Here is a 17,815-nt window from a genome sequence, read left to right as displayed (position 1 = left end):
TTAGGTAAGCCTGACTTTTCTGTGCTAAACTACCAGAGGGTGAGCACAGGTTATCTTTTAGTGTGTACCTGACTAGGTCTGTGGTTTCTGCTTGGACATTGTGCATACCTTTGCCAACAAGAAACTCAAAATTTAACAACCTCTCCCTGGGAACATACAATATTGAATGTGGTACATGAACAGCAACCTAGTTAGGAAATACTGTCCAAAATATTGGTTAAAACGATGCAATAAAAAAGTAAATATACTTTGGTAATCAGAATGTGTTCAGAAAACAAACTGGGATGCTTTTTTAAATCAAACATTGTCTCTGGAACTAAAAAGGTAAATATTTGCTGGTTGTGACTCTTAAAATGGTCATTATGGAGCAACATGGCAAATTTCTATGTGCCACAAACAAAGCAGTGTCCCCAGGAAATTGTTCAGAAAAATAATATTTTTGAGAAAATATTTCCTATTCCAACACTGTTTCACTCCCAGTAGTATAAGTCATTATGTAAAAGGTAAATGTTCAGATATTCATGACAGACCTAAGAGTTTCAGGACAGGGTTTCCTGCTCACCAGACATGGGGTTCAAATGGAGAATAATGCATTTCATCACTTCCGAACAGGGCCACATCAGAAAGGCTGATTAGATGCAGCTATCTATGTACCTTAGATCCTCCTCCTCTCCCCTCCCAGCAACTACTTAATGTCTGCCAAAGTGTGGAAGTGCAGAGGGCATGCCAAAGGCACATCAAAGGCAAGCCCATTTGTGCTTGTCGATGCCTAGATCACGCCCAATGCCAGGAACCCTGCTCATCCCACTCCCACAGCTACCATGCTCGACCCACTGCATCTTCAACCTTGGCAGCTGCTCCACACACTGCTGCCTCTCCATACCACACAACACAGAGGAAGCATTCTCCTGCGCATGTAACCACTCCCAACACTCACCACACCGACAGCAACCAACGTTCCACTCTCTGACCCTCACACAGTCATACAGCAACTCACACAGTACTCCACACTCACATGCATGCTCCTCAACACCCACTCATTCACTAAACACGCCACAGAGATCTGTGACCTGCTACACAACAATGCCCCTGATCTACTTTTTCTCATGAAACATGGTGAACTCTACATCAGCTCCTGACTTCACCACAGCCACATCCCCAACTACAAAATTACCATGAAAGACAGGCTTTAGAAGCCCAGAGGCAGAATCACTATCATCCACAAGAATACCACCAGCTGCATCACATCCACTGGCACACCATCTTCCAACATAGAACACCAGTCATTCAAGCTCCACATCATAGCCAACTTCCCCCTAGGTGTCAATATTATCTACAGACCACAGGGACTGTGCACCAACTTCACCAACACCATCACAGACATCGTCAAAACACTTGCCCTCGATGCTAGCAATTACATCCTACTCGGAGACCTGAACTTCCACCTGGAAGACCATGGCAAACCCAACCCAAGATCACTAATTGAAGGACCTGGAAGCCTGGGCCTTACCTAATGAGTAAAGACACCTACATGTCGCCAGACACCTCCTGGACCCTATTTTCACCAACTTCGGCAACATCCGAATCAACGAACCCACAGCAGTTCATTGGACAGACCATGTGTACACGTGTACCACTGCCAGGCTAGCCCACCAAAACTGGAACAGCATCACTAACAAGGACTGGTACACTGCTCTCATAGCTCTGTGACCCAAGCAGAGCAACAGGCTCCCGATGCCAAGAGTTTAAACAATTAGATCACCTCCTGCACCAACTCCCTGGACCCCATCTAACAGAACAATACAAGAAGATCCTGACCCCAGGCCAGTTCACACATGGAGGAATTCAGGCTGATAAAACACCATTGCAAAAGACTGGAGTGCAAATGGAGAATGAGCCAGGATAATGCAGACAAGCCCATGTTTAAATCCGCCCAGAGACCCTACCACCAAATGATTCAGACCATCTGACGTGCCTCTTTGATGGACTGCATCAATGCCAGTGCCAACAGAAGCAAAAAACCTTCGCCATTGTTAAAGCTTTCAACTCACCATTGGTTGCCTCTAACTCGACCACTACCTCGCAGTACCTCTGCAACAGCCTCTCTCAATACCTCACCCTTTACAGTAACTTTAGGCTACAACCAAGCCCGGTAGACCTTGCCAGACACCTCCGGAACTTATCCAAGGAACCAATGCTAACCGAATGGCCTGTCATCACTCCAGAAGACAAGCTGCCACCATGAAGTCCATTTACTCAGGGGCTCCTGCCTTCACCGCACCTAGTGCAGAGGACTGCAACCCATCAGTGTCATGCTCACACCTATTCCGAATGCCTCCAACTATTACGCCACCTTCCCATATGCTTGAAAACATGCATCTGTCCTCCCATTGCTGAAGAAACCATCTGAGTACCCTTCAATGCTAGCCAACTACAGACCAATCTCCCTGTTACCATTCCCAGCCAAGGTCTTAAAGAAATTCATCACCAGACACCTCACTGAATACCTCAACAACCACCAACTACTCAACACCACTCAGTCTGTTTTCAGACCAACCACAGCATGGAAAATGCCCTCATTGATGCCACAGATTCGCATGACTCTGGATAGAGGAGCCACAGTCATCTCATCCTTTTGTTCTTCTCCGCAGCATTGGATACGGTCTCCCACTCCATCCTCATCCAACGCCTACACACCATTAGAGTCCAAGGACATGCACTGTAATGGATCTGCTCATTGCTCACTGGAAGGACCCACAGATCCTCCCTGCTCCAGGCCATCTTCAACACATACGTGATCTCTCTAGCCAGCATTATCCACTCTCATGATACCAACGTCCACTCCGATGACACGCAATTCATTCTCTCCCTCACGGACAAGACTCCCAGTACCTGGTTCAAGTTGAATGTCTGCATGGGTGAAATTGACCACTGTATGAAAACCAACTGTCTAAGCACCATCAAGAACAACATCGTGATCTTTGGGAAGAGCAATTTACCATGGTACTCGACCTGGTTGCTAACAGAGCAAGGATTAACAGCCACCACCAATTCAAAGAACCTCAGGATCAACATTGAAAGCAAACTAAACATGAGCTCCTAAGTCAATGCTATCACTACCTCAAGCATCCATACCCTGAAGATGCTGAGGAAGATTTTCAATTGGCTCCCAACCAGCACCTGGAAAACCATCATGCATGTCCTGGTCACATGCAAGCTGGACTAGGGGAAAACTCTCTATGTTGAGATCAACAAAAAGCTCATCAGAAGGCTGCAGACCATTGAGAACTCTGTGGCCAAAATCACTCTTAACCTGTCACGCTGCATTTACATCACACCACACCCGAAGGAGCTCCCCTGGCTCCCCCAGTCATAAAAGAGCACAATTCAAACTCCTCCCCCACACTTTTACAGCACTACCTAACACTGGTCCAGCATATCTCAACAACTGCACACAGACAAGCCTCTACCTCCCTTCTTGAATTCCACAAGAAGCTGAAGATGTGGTTTTTCAAGTAGGTTACCAGGCCCTAGGTGTGCCTAGACTCATACCTGCTCAACACCAGGATACCCTACCGGTTGATAATGCTCTCTACAGATCAGCATAAAATAACACTTTCCCTCTTACGAAGAAACTTCCTTCTGGCAGACTTTCCTTACCCACATCCTGGATCCATTTTTATGCTTTTTAGTCAGACAAAAGGTCAACCTTCCTGGCCCTAACAGTTGCCTTTCAAGTCCAGATGAAGGTCATGAAGCAGTAGGAGTCCTCACTATACACCAATAACTGCAGTTTTCTGTTTCTTCCACAGCTGTGAACACACTTGGCAAATCACGCTTTTGAGAGTTAAGTGCTAAACTGTACAACTTCCATAGTGCTCCTTGCCAGACACTTCAAAAGCAAACGCTTTGCTGTGTTTATTGCAGCATTCGTTATCCTTTATTGAAACTCTGCCAACCAAATAGGGAGAACACTAGGAGAGAGAAGATGTATTCTTGCGCCTAATTTGTGATTTTGGTAAATCAAAGTAAGGTACAGGTGATCCTGGGCATTCTTCTGTTATTTTAGTTACCTAACAATTCTAACTAACAAAGGAAGGGATGCAGAATATCACATGGGCAGTTAGTAGTTCATTGTAACTTAAGTCAGTCGGTCAGGATAGCCGATTCTTCATTCAGTCCATTAACACAACAGAGCCACAATGTTGAAAAGTTATAGTGAACAACTAACTGTCCATGTGATATTTTGCAGCGCTCCCTTTGTTGGTTAGAATTGTTATATAAATAGGCAGGGTTCATGAGCAGTAGGGCCCTCTGAGGTGAAGTGCCACTCTTGTTGATTGATCAACTACTATCACTTGTGAGTTCTCTTTGGGGCTATTACTGCTCTCCGTGTAGTTTTGTTATTTAATTTACCATTTTCAAGTAACCCCACACTGAGTCAACCTAGGACCCTTGCATACCAGTGTAATTTATTTATATTCTTAATATATTTTGTTATATAGGACATCACAGTCACTAAGACAGAGTGTAGTAAGGTGGCTAGGAGTTGCAAATGTGTGTGTGTATATGAGAGTGAACATCTGTGCTTCAATGTATGTAAGCAAAGAGTTTATTCATGTGCGATCTTTGCATGAGATAGCTGCAAATACTGGGACTGCACTTTCACATTTTTCTTGGGGCTGCTAGATCCCCTTTGCACAGTGCACGGGCAGCTCTTTCCACCCTAAGCATGGTTGGATGATCTTAGTGTTACTTCTTTGTTGTCCTACGGTTTTTGGGTCATATGGAATGCTGGTTGCAGAACTGTTACACCTGTCAGCCTTAGGGTGGTCTTCTCACAAATGTTTTGCCTGATTCCTCCATTTTTGCTGATCTTGTTTTGTTGGCCTTAGTACTCTGTGCACTTGACCACTACTAACTAGTGCTAAAGTACATCTGCTCACTCCCTAAACATGGTTACATTGACTTACATTAAATTGACACATGTAATTTAATTATAGGTCCCTCGTTAAGTGCTTCTCCATGTACCAAGGGCCTGTAAATTCAAAGCTACGCATGGACCTGCAGCACTACTTGTGCAACTCACTTCAAAAGCCTGTCAAACCTGTCTCAGTTCTGGAATTGCAGCCTGTGGGTGTAGTTTTCAACTGCCATTTCGACTTGTCAAAATACACCTTTTGCCAGGCCTAAACCTTTTTTTTCTAATACATATGTTACTCTAGGGCAGAGTGCAGTGTATTTAAAAATGTGGACATGTACTTTAAAACTTTTACATAGCCTGATAGAGAAAAACTTCAATTTTTATTTACTACTGAAGGCATTCCTCTTCCATAGTAAAACATTGAGTACACTTATTACATTTAATACATGCAAACGTTCATTTGAGAGCAGAGAGGAATGTCGAGATTGCTGTCTAAAGAACTGTAATTTAGAGCCATCTTTAATGGTAAAGTTGGTTTTAGGTCACTATTCGGAAAATGCCACTGCCAATGTCACATGACTAGGTGCAGCTGGTAGTTGGTCTTTGTACATTGCTCCCAGACAGCGAGACAAAGGGGGACTAGTTGTTAACAGGATGTGCCAACTCTGACTTGATGAGGGAGAGGAACTTTCACCTACCACACCTGCACATCACAAAGGCTCTGCCCCAGCTCACTCACAAACTGTTCAACACTAGTCTTGGGTTCCCCCAGACAAGCTGGAGCCAAGGCAGGAAGGCAGGACATTCCAGGCAGCTCTGGGAGTGGAAACCTCCAGAACCTCTTCCTACTTCAAAGCTGGCACCAAGTATAAATATTGGACCCTCAGGCCCAACTCTTCAGTACACCTCTGGACCTGTGGAAGACTCAGAGTCACTGCTGTGCAGCTCTGCTGCAAAAAGGACTGCTAATCTGCTGACCTGCTACCCTGCTGCCCGAGTGAAAAGGACTAGACTTAAATCTTGAACCCAGGATCACCAGAGTCACTCCAAGGGCTAGTTGGCTAGCCTACTGATCAGAACCTCAGGGACAGAAAAGGCTCCAACCACCATGCACACAGCACCTGGACTCTGCCTGCAGTGAGTCCTGCCACCAAGTGGTGCCACTCCAGTCCTGAACCATTGGAAGTGGCCCTGAAGGTGCTCTACCAGTCTACCTGTGGTCTCTTGGGCAGACCTGATGCAGCAAAATGAATGCCCTTGCAGCCTTGCATCAGAACCACTGTTACGCAATGCATCCCTCGATGAATGACCTTGCATTGCAGCCTGCAGCTAACTGCAACAGCTGCTGCGCAATGCATGCCTGACACAGGAACTTGCATCGCAAGCTTCAGTCAAAAAGCATCCATGATGAAGCCTCTTCGACAGCTCTATAAGACCGCCAGTGTGCAATGTATCTTTGATGCAGAGCCTCACATCGCAAACCACAGCTCATAGAATCCACAGATGCATGATGCATCCTCAATGCAGGATCTTGCAAATCTCCAAAACCAAGATTGAAAGTACTTGGTACAGAGGGCCTAACTGGGTCCCTGTAGCCAGTATGCACTCCATCGTGGTCGGCCTAAACCTATGACTTTTTCCCGGTCCGGCGCATACAGATGACCACAGTTGGCACTTTGTGCTTTCTAGGCACTATTTTCACTTAAATCTTTAAAAATTCCATATCTCTGGTTCTACTGATTGGATTTTTGTTGTTTTGGTTTCAAATAATGTATGTCACTTTACTCTATTTTCCTAAATTGGTGTGGGATTTTTCTTGAGATGTGTATTTTGCTTTATTACTGTTTGAAGTGCTGAATAAATACTTTATACATTACCTCTAAGTTAAGCCTGGCTGCTTTGTGGCAAGCTACCAGAGGGCTGAGCACAGGTTAATTTGGGGACTGCTAGTGTTTTACACTGATAAGAATTGTGGTTGCTGCTTGAGTAGGGTTCCACCCCTCAACCAGCCACCCAATTTCCTACAAGAACAATTTCTAAAGTGGTCATCTCAGCATAGGAAGCCCTGTGAACATGTTCCCCTCGGATCGCCCTTTTCATTCGTGGATTTGTTCAGCACAAGGATTTTAGGCTGCATCTGCTTTATTTTATAGTTCTGTCAACAGCCTGTCCGAAAGATCAAATTCACAAACTCGTTTTATTCTAGTGCACCTACTAATGTTGTCATTCATTCACTTTTGCTAACACTGTTGCACTCACTCACTCATGTACACTCCCCTTAATCAGTCATATATTCCTCTACTCACTCACTGCTGCAGTAAATCGCTTCTATACATTCACTTTGTGCAGTCACTCCCACTTTTCTACACATTCCGCCTTGTATGCTTATTCTTCCTATGTTTACTCACTCATTCATTACACACAGTGCTTAATTTGTAAAGAGCATAAGCACCAGGGCTCTTGTCAGCAGATACACTGTACTTATGCTCCCTGCCCCTTGCCAACACTTGCAATATCAAATGGTGTTAGGTGTCCTTCGTACAATGGTGCAGTTCATCTCCCATTGCCAGTCTATACCATCTTATAAACTTGCTATATCATCTACAAAGCCATCAAGTCTTGCACCTTTGAATATCTGCCTGACAAGCTCTCTGCATACTGACAGCCAGGACATTCTGCCACGCTGGCGTTTCCCCAGCAGCCATGGGTTTGGGGGGTCACTTCCAGAGTAGCATGGGCTGCTACGACCCAACAATGTCCCTACAGACCCATTCTAGTTGCAGCCTCTTGTGGGACTGATTTGAACATTTTTGCTGGGGCTGATTTTGGTTTCCAGTCCGGTCCTAGACTTCAACAGACTGAAAATGAAGAAGTGCAAAACAGAAACAAATGAGGCAATAAGCCTTTTCCATTTATGCACTCAGGATCTGGAACAAAATCCCAGTATTCATCAGAGGTTCCTTAATCTTGCTCCAACTTTGGAAATAGCTGAAGACACAGCTCTTTAAAGAATACTACATCATGATAAAGTAGCAGTCCACCTTCACTCTCTGAACCCAGCTTCCGCTCCAATCACGGACTGTATCATTGCCTCTGATCCTAAACAGCGCACTACTGCCTTTTGGCAAGGCTTGCACTATGCAAATAACACATATACACCAAAATAACAGAAGGGTCCCACTTTTGTGCCGAACTATAAGAAAAAGGGAACATGTGGCTGGCATAGATGTATGGGAAACATGACAGCCACATGCTAGCTATCCAGCAAGCAAATCACCACCAGACGTCACACTTCCCAAAAGAACTAAGGGGCATATTAGCAAGAACCTCGTTAAAATTATCGCAGTTTTAGCGGCATGAAACTGCCGCTAAAAAGGCGATAATGGGCTTGCTAATATGCATTATAGAATTCCAATAGAAGCCCAGGTTAAATTTGCAGGACATCTATCCTGGGCTTCTATTGCTAATATGCCCCCTATTCCCCTTCACCCACTCATCTTACAGGTTGATTTCCTGTCTGTCTCTCTCGCAGGCCACCATCTCCCTTGCCCGCTTGCCTCCAAACTCACTTTACCCTCCCCTACCCTCACGTCCTTCCTTCAGGCCACCCTCATTCCCCTCCCAACTCCCTTTCCCGCTTACAAGCCACCCTCTCAATTTTTCGCCCACACACCCCTGTCACGCAGGTGACATAGATTGGCTTCCTTGCCTCTCCTCTGTCCTGAGATGGGATGGGGATGACAGGTGCACCTTCAAGCCATTAACCTTTCAGGATCCTTAAAATGTAACATGCCTAGAGACACTTCAGCTGACTTTGTGCGCTACATAAAAGTACCTTTTCAGGCTGATACGATATACATTTTGTTTAAAACATACCTTATCTCTCACTCCTAACAAGTTGCTGCTTCTTGGTGTGCTTTTGAATGAGTAGGTGCTTTGCCTCTTGTCTATGATTTGGATGGATTCAATCACATTGTAACAACCGGGCATCAAATATTCTCCACTCCTTCCCATGTTAGGGCATTTCCTTCTGCCTTCCCCTTTAAAATTGTAGGTCCTCCGCACTGGATTTAATTCAGCTTCCTGGATAAAATCTCGCACATTATACGTGCCAGGAAATGGAGTTTCCTACCAAAACAAACATCAGTTAATTTCAGAAGGTATTCTAAAATAGTACAATATATTTAAGTTTTTTTTTACCATGATAACATTTGGCCTGCATAGAAATCGGTTACTCACTGTCTCATAGTGTTATTCTAATAATGCAGTACAATAATTAGTGATTTCTTGCCTGATATCTTATCTCGCTTGCCTTCCCTGGAAATTAACAATTAAATAATGAAATCCTAAACGCATAGTACAATATTTAGGTACTTTCATTGCCTTCAGTGGACTATAATTACTTCGCAAACAATGAATTCCTGTCCCGCAGTATTTTTGTAATCACAGAAGTGTTAGAGTAACAGACCTCCCACTGAACAAAGGTAATTTGCTTCCAGACAAACGATGCTTTACAAAAAGCTACATTCTGAAAGTAAACAGGGATGAAAGAGTGCTACTGTAACATTTTAAAGTTGACCTAAATTAACAGTACCAGTAGGAAGCGTTATGCAAATGAAAACAAGCATTAACACAGTCAATAATGTTGACTTATGCACAGTGAAAAGCTGTTCTGTGTTGCTTTGCTCAGGGCGAATAGAAAGGTGGCGCTGTTTGTTATTCACTGGGAAAGAGGTGGAAGGAATCTATACTCTGTGGAAAAAATAGGGAAGGAGAAGCATGCGTTCTGGTCAACAAACACTAAGTCATTGTTTGGGCAGGCTAAAGTTTTTTGGATAATGAGAGGAAGACGTGAAATTGGGGCTCAGGGTGTGGGTAATGTACTGACATAAATATATTTTGCAGCAAGTTTACAGTCTCCCACAATCATTCCCATGGCCAATAAAAAACACCACTTTTTGCCTACCCTAGCAAGGCCTATGGTGGCAGCACTTCATCCTCAGCTCCTGTTGATACTGCAGCTTGTCAGGGACATTGATACTCCAAGTCTGGCTGTGATTGCCACTTACTGTACCTTTTGCTTTCCCCCTACAATGTGGTGATCTGTTGTCACGTAGTGCTGGTGGGTGGCCTGGACATGTTCACACACCAATGGTAGCAACCACCTATTGTGAGTGTGTTGTATGCTATTTCCTGAAATAGCAGGGGTCAAACAAGACAGTTTGATGTATAGCGGCTAAAGTAGCTCTGGCCAGATCAGCTCAGTGGTTAACTAAATAAGTCTGTGCTCGCAAACAGTTAATTTGTCTCTCCCTGCCTGCTGCTTACTCTCAAACTGTGTCAGAGAAGGCCACTGAAGAAGGGAACTGGGTCTTTTCCAACATAAGCACAGTGGTCGGGGGATGATGAAGCAAATAAAATGTAAACCAAAGGGTGTGAGAGGCAAATTGGAACAAACTCCTTATGTCAGCTAATAGTGATGCCTCACGCACACACACACACGTGTGCGTGTGAACACTCAGAGGGTCACAGATGAGAGGTTCCTGTCTTGAATGCTGCACATTTGAGTTTCAACAACCCAGCGTCGAACATGACCACAACCTTATCTTCAGGGATCCTCCCAATCTCCGCTCAGAACATAGCATCTGAGATATTTACAAGTTTACTGGGATACTTGGTTCACAGCAGCAGAAGCAGGGAAGTGTCAGAATGCTACTCACACAATGAGGAATCTGACCAGAGTGGGCATTAAGCTACTGCCCGCTGCACATTCAGTGATACGACAAGTGCTCAGTTGCCCACACTAAAGGTTCCCCTGGTTGCATGGGATCCATCACACTGCTGATGTTAACTCAGGTTCTTCCTAAACCCTTGAACCTTTTTCTCACTGGGGGGGCATACAGACCTTTCAACAGTAGCAATAGGATTTTAAGCTGCCCTCTGTGGTGGGTTGAAGACCATGTTTGTAGGAGGTGTGATTGAATTTGCAAGCATAGCAAAGACCGCAAAGGTAGAGAAAGGTCGTGCTAATGCTTGAGCTTGGTCAGAAGACATAGTCTGAGATGCTCAACACCGAGGTACAACCCATTTCCCTAGCCAAGTCATGACATAACAAAGGAAATAACTGCTGCCATCATTTGTAAATGAAGAAGATGCTATAAAGTTTGACGGTGTATCATGAGGTGAAAAAGTCTGTTTTATCACCAGCTACAATCTGACCTACAAGTGGAAGAGGTGAGTCAACAATGGCTCCCGCATTCTTGTTCTTGAAAGGAGGCATGTAGTAGAGTCCAACATCTAAGTCATAAAGCTGGTGTCTAACTATCTACATTACAGCAAAAGACCAGCATACCCATGTTAGAATTATTAAATGTAATATTGTTGTCCATCACTCTACTATCTCTTAAGAAGTCACTGAATTACTTAGTAATAACATTCATTTTCTTAAGAAGCTGGAAAAAAGCTGTGTCTTCAATTTTGCTGAAAAAGACAAAGCCAAAGAATCTGATAGGTTGAATTCATACTATTAGGAAAATTTCAAAAAGATTAGACAATAGTAATTATTCTCAGGAAGCACTAAAAGCAGTTGATTTAAAAGAGGATTGGAAGAATTGAAGTAGCAGATTATGTGCAGGTATGGATAAAGCATACCAAGGTTTGGTACTGCTTTTAACCCTGATCTAGTGCAGAAGGCTGAGCAGTCTAACATTATTAACAATATTAAAAGCTGACAGTGGGTCAGGCAGTATCAGTGATCCTGTTGGCCACGGATGCCAAGGACTTCCCTTTGTTAGGTAATCAAGTTCTGAGATGATAACAGACTCAGTACTATCTTCAGGTCTTACTCTAACCTGACTTTTATCACACACCATGAAAGAATGCAACTGAGAAAAAAAGGTGGGAACATGGCGGCCGTCAGCTAAGTGGCTGCAGGTTGACAGTCCCTCTGACCGGGCAATGTAAATCTTAGGCTTCCGAGGGGCCCTACTTCACTCCCCGCTCCTCGCTCCCTCTTCACTTCCCCCTGTGATACCTTTTTCTCTTCTCGCAAGACGGCCGACCGGCCTGCCTGCCAATGGCTCCAGATCCATGGGAGGTATCCGGCGCGCTCCAAGCCCCACGGTGGGAGGGGGCAGCTCGGGAGTGGCATCGTTGCCACACTGTTTACTTCCAGATCTGGGCTCTCGGGCTCTCGGAGGCAGAGTCAGCACCAGACACTGCAGAGTGGATTTGCAGGGGCAAACCTGGGATCGCAAGTCTGGGGGGAAATGCCTCCAAGGTAGGAAATGGGGCAGCAAGTACTGAGGCCAGAAGCGGATCGGTAAAAGGTGGGACTATGGCCCAGGAGGGAGTTGAAGCTGTAGGTCTGGTGTTTGCCCCCCCCCGCCCCCGGCCCCACCTGGTTACACATGGCAGTATGCACCTCCCGTGGTCAGTGCGGAGTCTCTAGGAAGCGCTTCATGAGTGGGGGAGTCAGGAGGGGGGAGAGGCCAGCACCGTATGGAGAGGAGTAAAGGCCAGCAGACAAGATTTGACACATTGGCAGGGCAAGTGTGCAGGTGTACACTCCATACAAGGGCTACACAATTTCTTTCTTTTCCTGAAGCAACTATTCATTACCCCCCACCCCCTTCAAATAGCATGAGCATTTGTAATAGACCTAGGTCACCCGAGGGTCAAAAAAAGAGGAAAGGAGGGGGAGAGGCAGGAAAGAGTAGAGTTCTCTGTAGGAGCCAAGAGCCCCAGGTGTACAGGCAGAGGTAGAGGGAAAAAGGGCTCTGTACCAAGATTGAAGCTTACACCTTCTTTAAAATCCTATTTCAAAGTTCTCGCTACACCAGCCTCCGCCTCAGCTCTCATTAAGGAAGGCGCCTATAGTTTTTTTATAAATAGGATGGAGGCAAGTCAGCTTCGAGACACATCGGGAGTAATCCCCCCCCATCCCTCCCTAACTCCCAAGCTCCTCCACATCTGAATGAGGTAACTATAGAGGATCCCAGTAGCTCCAAGATGAAGTTGCACCCCGCAATTCCTACTTCAAATAGATTTATTATATTGGAGCCACAAGTAGGGGCTAACCAGGACGGCCAGCCAGCACCAACACAGTGCGCAGTGAGCTCACATCATACTCCTAAAATAAGCCCTGAGTCCCTGGCGGATATTCTTCTAGCCCTCAAGGAGGAGATGGGAACAGGTTTACAGTCTCCGAAAACAATCAAGTGGCGCTTCAGGCCTCCTGCGCAGTACTAGCCCAGAAACTGGAGGAAGTGTCTTTAAGAACTGATACTTTGGAGCAGGAAATTCCGAAGATATTGGAGGCACTCGATACAACCTCAGTAGAGATGAATAGATATTAGATCTGAGGGGCACCTTGCACAGTCTCACAGGCATCAAGAATAGAGAGGAATCCCAAGACTTAAAAAAAATTGGGCCAATTAGAGGCAGATCTCTCCTGGTTGAATCCTGAGATGGTCGAGGCAAAGATACAGGCGCAGAGGTAGCTGGATGAGGCTCGTCAGGACTACAGGATCAAGTTAGATCAGAAGTGCAAAACTCAATGGTTTGCAAAATCAATGCAGAACTTCGAGAATGGAGAAAACTCAGGCGCGGTCCTGGCGTGGAAGGCTAGAGTAGGACGGGCTAGGAATCATATAAATTAACTAACTATAAACGAAAATGGAGATGCATCTAATAAAGCGAAGGATATGCAAACCTGTTTACTTACTCTATTCTCTAAGTTATATAAGGAAGAGATATTCCTGGATCCTGAGGCCCTTAAAATCTGGCTAAGGGAAAAATTATTTTCTACCATAAGATCACATAGCCGTGAACTGCTGGACGCCCCAATAACTGGAGACGAGATTTGTCTGAGTCTCGGAAAAAGCAAGAGTAATAAAGCAGCAGGCACAGATTTGCTTCTAAATGAGGTGTATAAACTCCTAATTGAGGAGTTAGTCCCGATAATGAAACTCTGTTTAATTTGGTCTGTCAACTGGGGGTCAAGTTCCTAGGTCCTGTAAAGAGGCAACGTTTGTGCTTATCCTGAAACCCACTAAGAGATCCCTTGAGAGCAGATTCTTACAGACTGATCTCCCTGCTGAATGCAGATTATAAGATCTTCATGAGCATTTTGACAGGGAGACAAGCCCAGATCGTGCCACAACTGATCCATTTAGATCAGAGATATATTCAAGAACAGACAACTCATAGGCACAATAGATCTTGCATCTGTTCGAGTCGAGCCCTTGGTCGTGGTGGCTCTTGACATGGCCAAGGCGTTCGATAGTGTGTGTTGGGAAGTGTTGAGAATAATGGGTTTTGGGTCTATCTCCTTACACGCTTTAGAAAAATACTACAAGGATGCCTCAGCCGGGATATTGCTAAATAGGACCTTAACATCTAGTTTTAATATATTGAGAGGAACAAGACAGGGCTGCCCCCTTTCTCCCTTATTATTTGACCTATATATAGAGCCATTAGCCCAGGCGATAAGATCAGATACCTCAATAACTCCTTTTAAATCACACCATTGTAGCAGCAACGTCGCCTTATATGCGGACGACTTGCTGTTATATACTGCTGACCCAGGAGTGGCAATACCAAGGGTTGACCATCTGTTAGAGGAGTTTGGATCTCTATCGGGGCATCTAGTTAATACATCCAAAATCGAGGTGATGTGCTGGAACATACAGGACTGGGAGGGGGGAGTTAGTCAGGATTTTAAATATCTGGGCATCATAATTGTTGAAGAAATAGATAAGATCCCACAGATGAGTCTAAAGAGGGTTGCAAAAGAAATAGATTGATTGTTAGCAAGATGGATAAACCTCCCTCTAACCATCTACGTAAGGGTCAACCAAATCAAAATGGTTATACTCCCCAAATTATCCTATTTTTTCAATGCCATCCCCCTCGGTTTTCCCAAGTTAGGTATCAGTAAAATCCAGGGGAATATTGTAAGTTTTAGATGGGCTTATAAGGGTGTAAGGCTGGCATGCAAGAAACTTAGGTAGAGGCTTATTAAAGGAGGCCTGGCTCTCCCAGATATTAATTGGTATTGTGCAGCCTTCCAATTTAAAAACATCCGGAAGCTGCTTGCGAAGACTGATGATTCTACCTGAGGGAGGCTTTTGGGCGAAATGGTGAGGCAGGAAGGTGGGGATGATTATTTGTACAAATTCAGTGCCCCAAGGTACTTCAAAAAAGTACGCCTAAAAATATTGACGCCTGCCCTCTATTTATGGTGTAAGGTTCGGAGTAGGTGGGGTCTCAGTTCTTATTCAGACTTTGCCCCAATCTGGGAATCTCCGGGGACTCCGTTATGCTTGAAAGATAGCTTGCGCATACCAATCAGGAGGGCAAAATGATAAGACTTGATATCATCGGGGGGTGTTCACCCTTGGGAGGCCCTAAGAATAAAGATTGGGAAGGATTTTTCCAGGTTTAAATATATTCAACTAACCTCACGGTTCATGTCCGAAAAGAAAGAAACCTGTGGTGACTGGGAATTGGAGCTTTCTCTTCAAAATATTAATCTAAAGAATAAGGAAATCTCTAAGTGGTATGAGAAGCTCTTGGAGGCAGACGAGAAGGAGTGCTTACCACAACTTTCAGTGTGGAATGGGGCTCCCCTGGAGTGTGACATAGAGGCAGTGTTGGAATACTCCCTAAGGCTCCTATACAAATTTGTAAAACCAGCTAACTTGAAAAAGAATCACTTCTTTACCATAAATCGCCTTTATTGGACACTGGCTAAGATAGTAAAGTTTGCCCCTACGGCTCCCCCCAAGTGTCCAAGGTGTAACTCTATAAGAGCCAATGACCTACATATCTTCCTTGAATGTCCGAAGTTGAGAGACTATTGGGGTGGAATCGAGAATGCTTTTATGGGAATTTTTGGCAGAGAAATTACACTGAACATGGCGCTTGTTTTATTTGGAGATGATGGTACAATCAGTAAGAGGCTGAAGAATCCACATAGAGGGCTGTTGCTTAATCTGATCATGATAGCTCGAAGAGAAATCTGCATAAAATGGAGAGATCCCTTGCCCCCAAAGGTGGAAGATTGGGTAAAGGCAGCCATTCAAATTGCCGGTTTAGATCAGGCAGTGGGGAAGGAGAACGACCTTAATATATGGCTAGTCTTTCAGACATGGAGTAGAGCTTTGGGGCTCGAATAACCTCTCTTGGTCCAATGATTATACCAGGACACCAACAAAGGTGCGGGTCTGGCAAGATTTACAGACTGAAGCAAATGCAGAGGCTGCAGGGTGCACAGGTCAAAAAGGTAGCAATACAAAGTATTGCACATACTTTTTGGTGATATGAGGATAAAAAAAAAGAGAAAAAGGTGCTCTTTTTTAACAGTTTGGTACTATAGAGCTGAATTTCATCAAGAATTCAATGTTTATCTGGATGTTAAAAATAGAAGAATTGTACTTCTCAAATGAAAATACTCGTAACTAGTGATGTAGCAGAAATCACATTTTATTTGTAGGTGTGCATTATTATCACATGTGTAGAGCACATCTGCATATAATCCTTTGCTCTAGTAACGTGACATGGTAGAATTTGAAATGTATTAACCTGAAACATGATGTAATCTGGGCCATTGAAGGGTAACATGGAGATTCATAGTAGAAAGTGAGTCTAACTAGCAGAAAGCATTAACACAAAGAACTCGTGTTGTGAAGCGGACAATTGTTCATGTACTAAATGTGTTTATTAATTGTTACGTTTTACATGTAGGTAGATGTATTCACCATAAGTGTCTTAATTTCCATGCAATTTTGTAAAGCTCATATTATGTTTTCTAATGTTAGCAGAATTTTGTATACGTGAAATGCAGTTCCCTGGAAACTCTCATATTAGAATTAATAAGTTGAATATTTAATAATTAATAAGTTAATGTGTGCTGTGGAATTTATTCTTTCTCACGTTTTGTGTTGCAGGTGAAAGAGGCACTCTTGTTAGCTAGAATAATGTCTTTGTTTTAGTAGTCAGGCAAGGAGAGGAGAAGTTACAATTGTGTGGCTTGAGTCGATAAAGGAAAGTCGCAGTGCTTCATACAGGAGAAGGCCTGGAAACGAAGGACAAAATGAAGCAAGGAAAGAACACCATTGTCTTGTGGAAAAATGCCTTCAGGATTGTACCTGAAACGGATGGCGTGCATCGCAATGAATCTTGGGAATGTCACCTATGAATAATGTGCTGTTGGGATTAGGGAGAGGCACAACTGCTTCCTTTGCTTTCGGAGAGAGAGCAACTTGGAGCTAGCTCTGTCTCAGTAGCTTTATGCTACATGACCCATTGATGGTGGTGAGACTTCTTAGGAAGACTCCACATGCTGACACAATTTATCCTTCTTCCTGGCACTGTTTAAGTAGGAAAGTCACTTTAGAGTTAGTGTAGGGATAGATTTAATGTTTTTCACTCACCAACCCCCAAAGCAAGGGAACTTGGACCCATGCTATCTGATTTTCTGCAATCTATCTACTTCTTAAACTAAATGTTTTATTCATGCTGCATCGTCTGCAATGGATACGCAGATTTGGCTTCATGCTTATTCTGATGTATTTCTATACCCTTGTATTGAGGTGTCTTTATGTTCAGTTGTTTTTGGCTTTGTATTAAATTAAACTAACTTTAAGTAGTTGTCTGTAGTTACTATGTGTCTAAGTGGATTATAGATTAATTGATTGGCTCCCTAAGGACATTTCTCCCCTCCACGCTTTTAAACTGCGAAAAAGAACCATCAAATTGCATTTCTAAAATAGGTCCAGAGTTTATGGGCCCGGCCCTTTCACTTGTATATCTTTGACAATTAACTTTTATATCTTTAACATTAGTTTGGGTGTTTTATTTATGGACATATTAAAGAATGCAAGTCAA

The 17,815-nt window shown here is 44.0% G+C and overlaps 1 protein-coding gene across 2 annotated transcripts in view; it reads right to left on the bottom strand.

Annotated features, from left to right (window-relative positions):
* STPG4 (sperm-tail PG-rich repeat containing 4) overlaps positions 1-17,815 on the bottom strand; it is a 349,889-nt gene that overhangs the window by 131,963 nt on the left and 200,111 nt on the right. For both annotated transcript variants that reach the window (XM_078647099.1, XM_078647098.1), the window contains exon 4: positions 8,801-9,052. In XM_078647099.1, coding sequence (XP_078503225.1) covers positions 8,801-9,052 — 252 coding nt within the window. The remainder of the gene's footprint in view (positions 1-8,800; positions 9,053-17,815) is intronic.

The sequence above is a fragment of the Lissotriton helveticus genome, chromosome 6 (genome assembly GCF_964261635.1).
Source record: "Lissotriton helveticus chromosome 6, aLisHel1.1, whole genome shotgun sequence".
Taxonomy (NCBI): Eukaryota; Metazoa; Chordata; class Amphibia; order Caudata; family Salamandridae; genus Lissotriton; species Lissotriton helveticus.
Note: the sequence above shows the minus strand (reverse complement) of the source record. Positions and strands in the feature narration are given on the sequence as shown.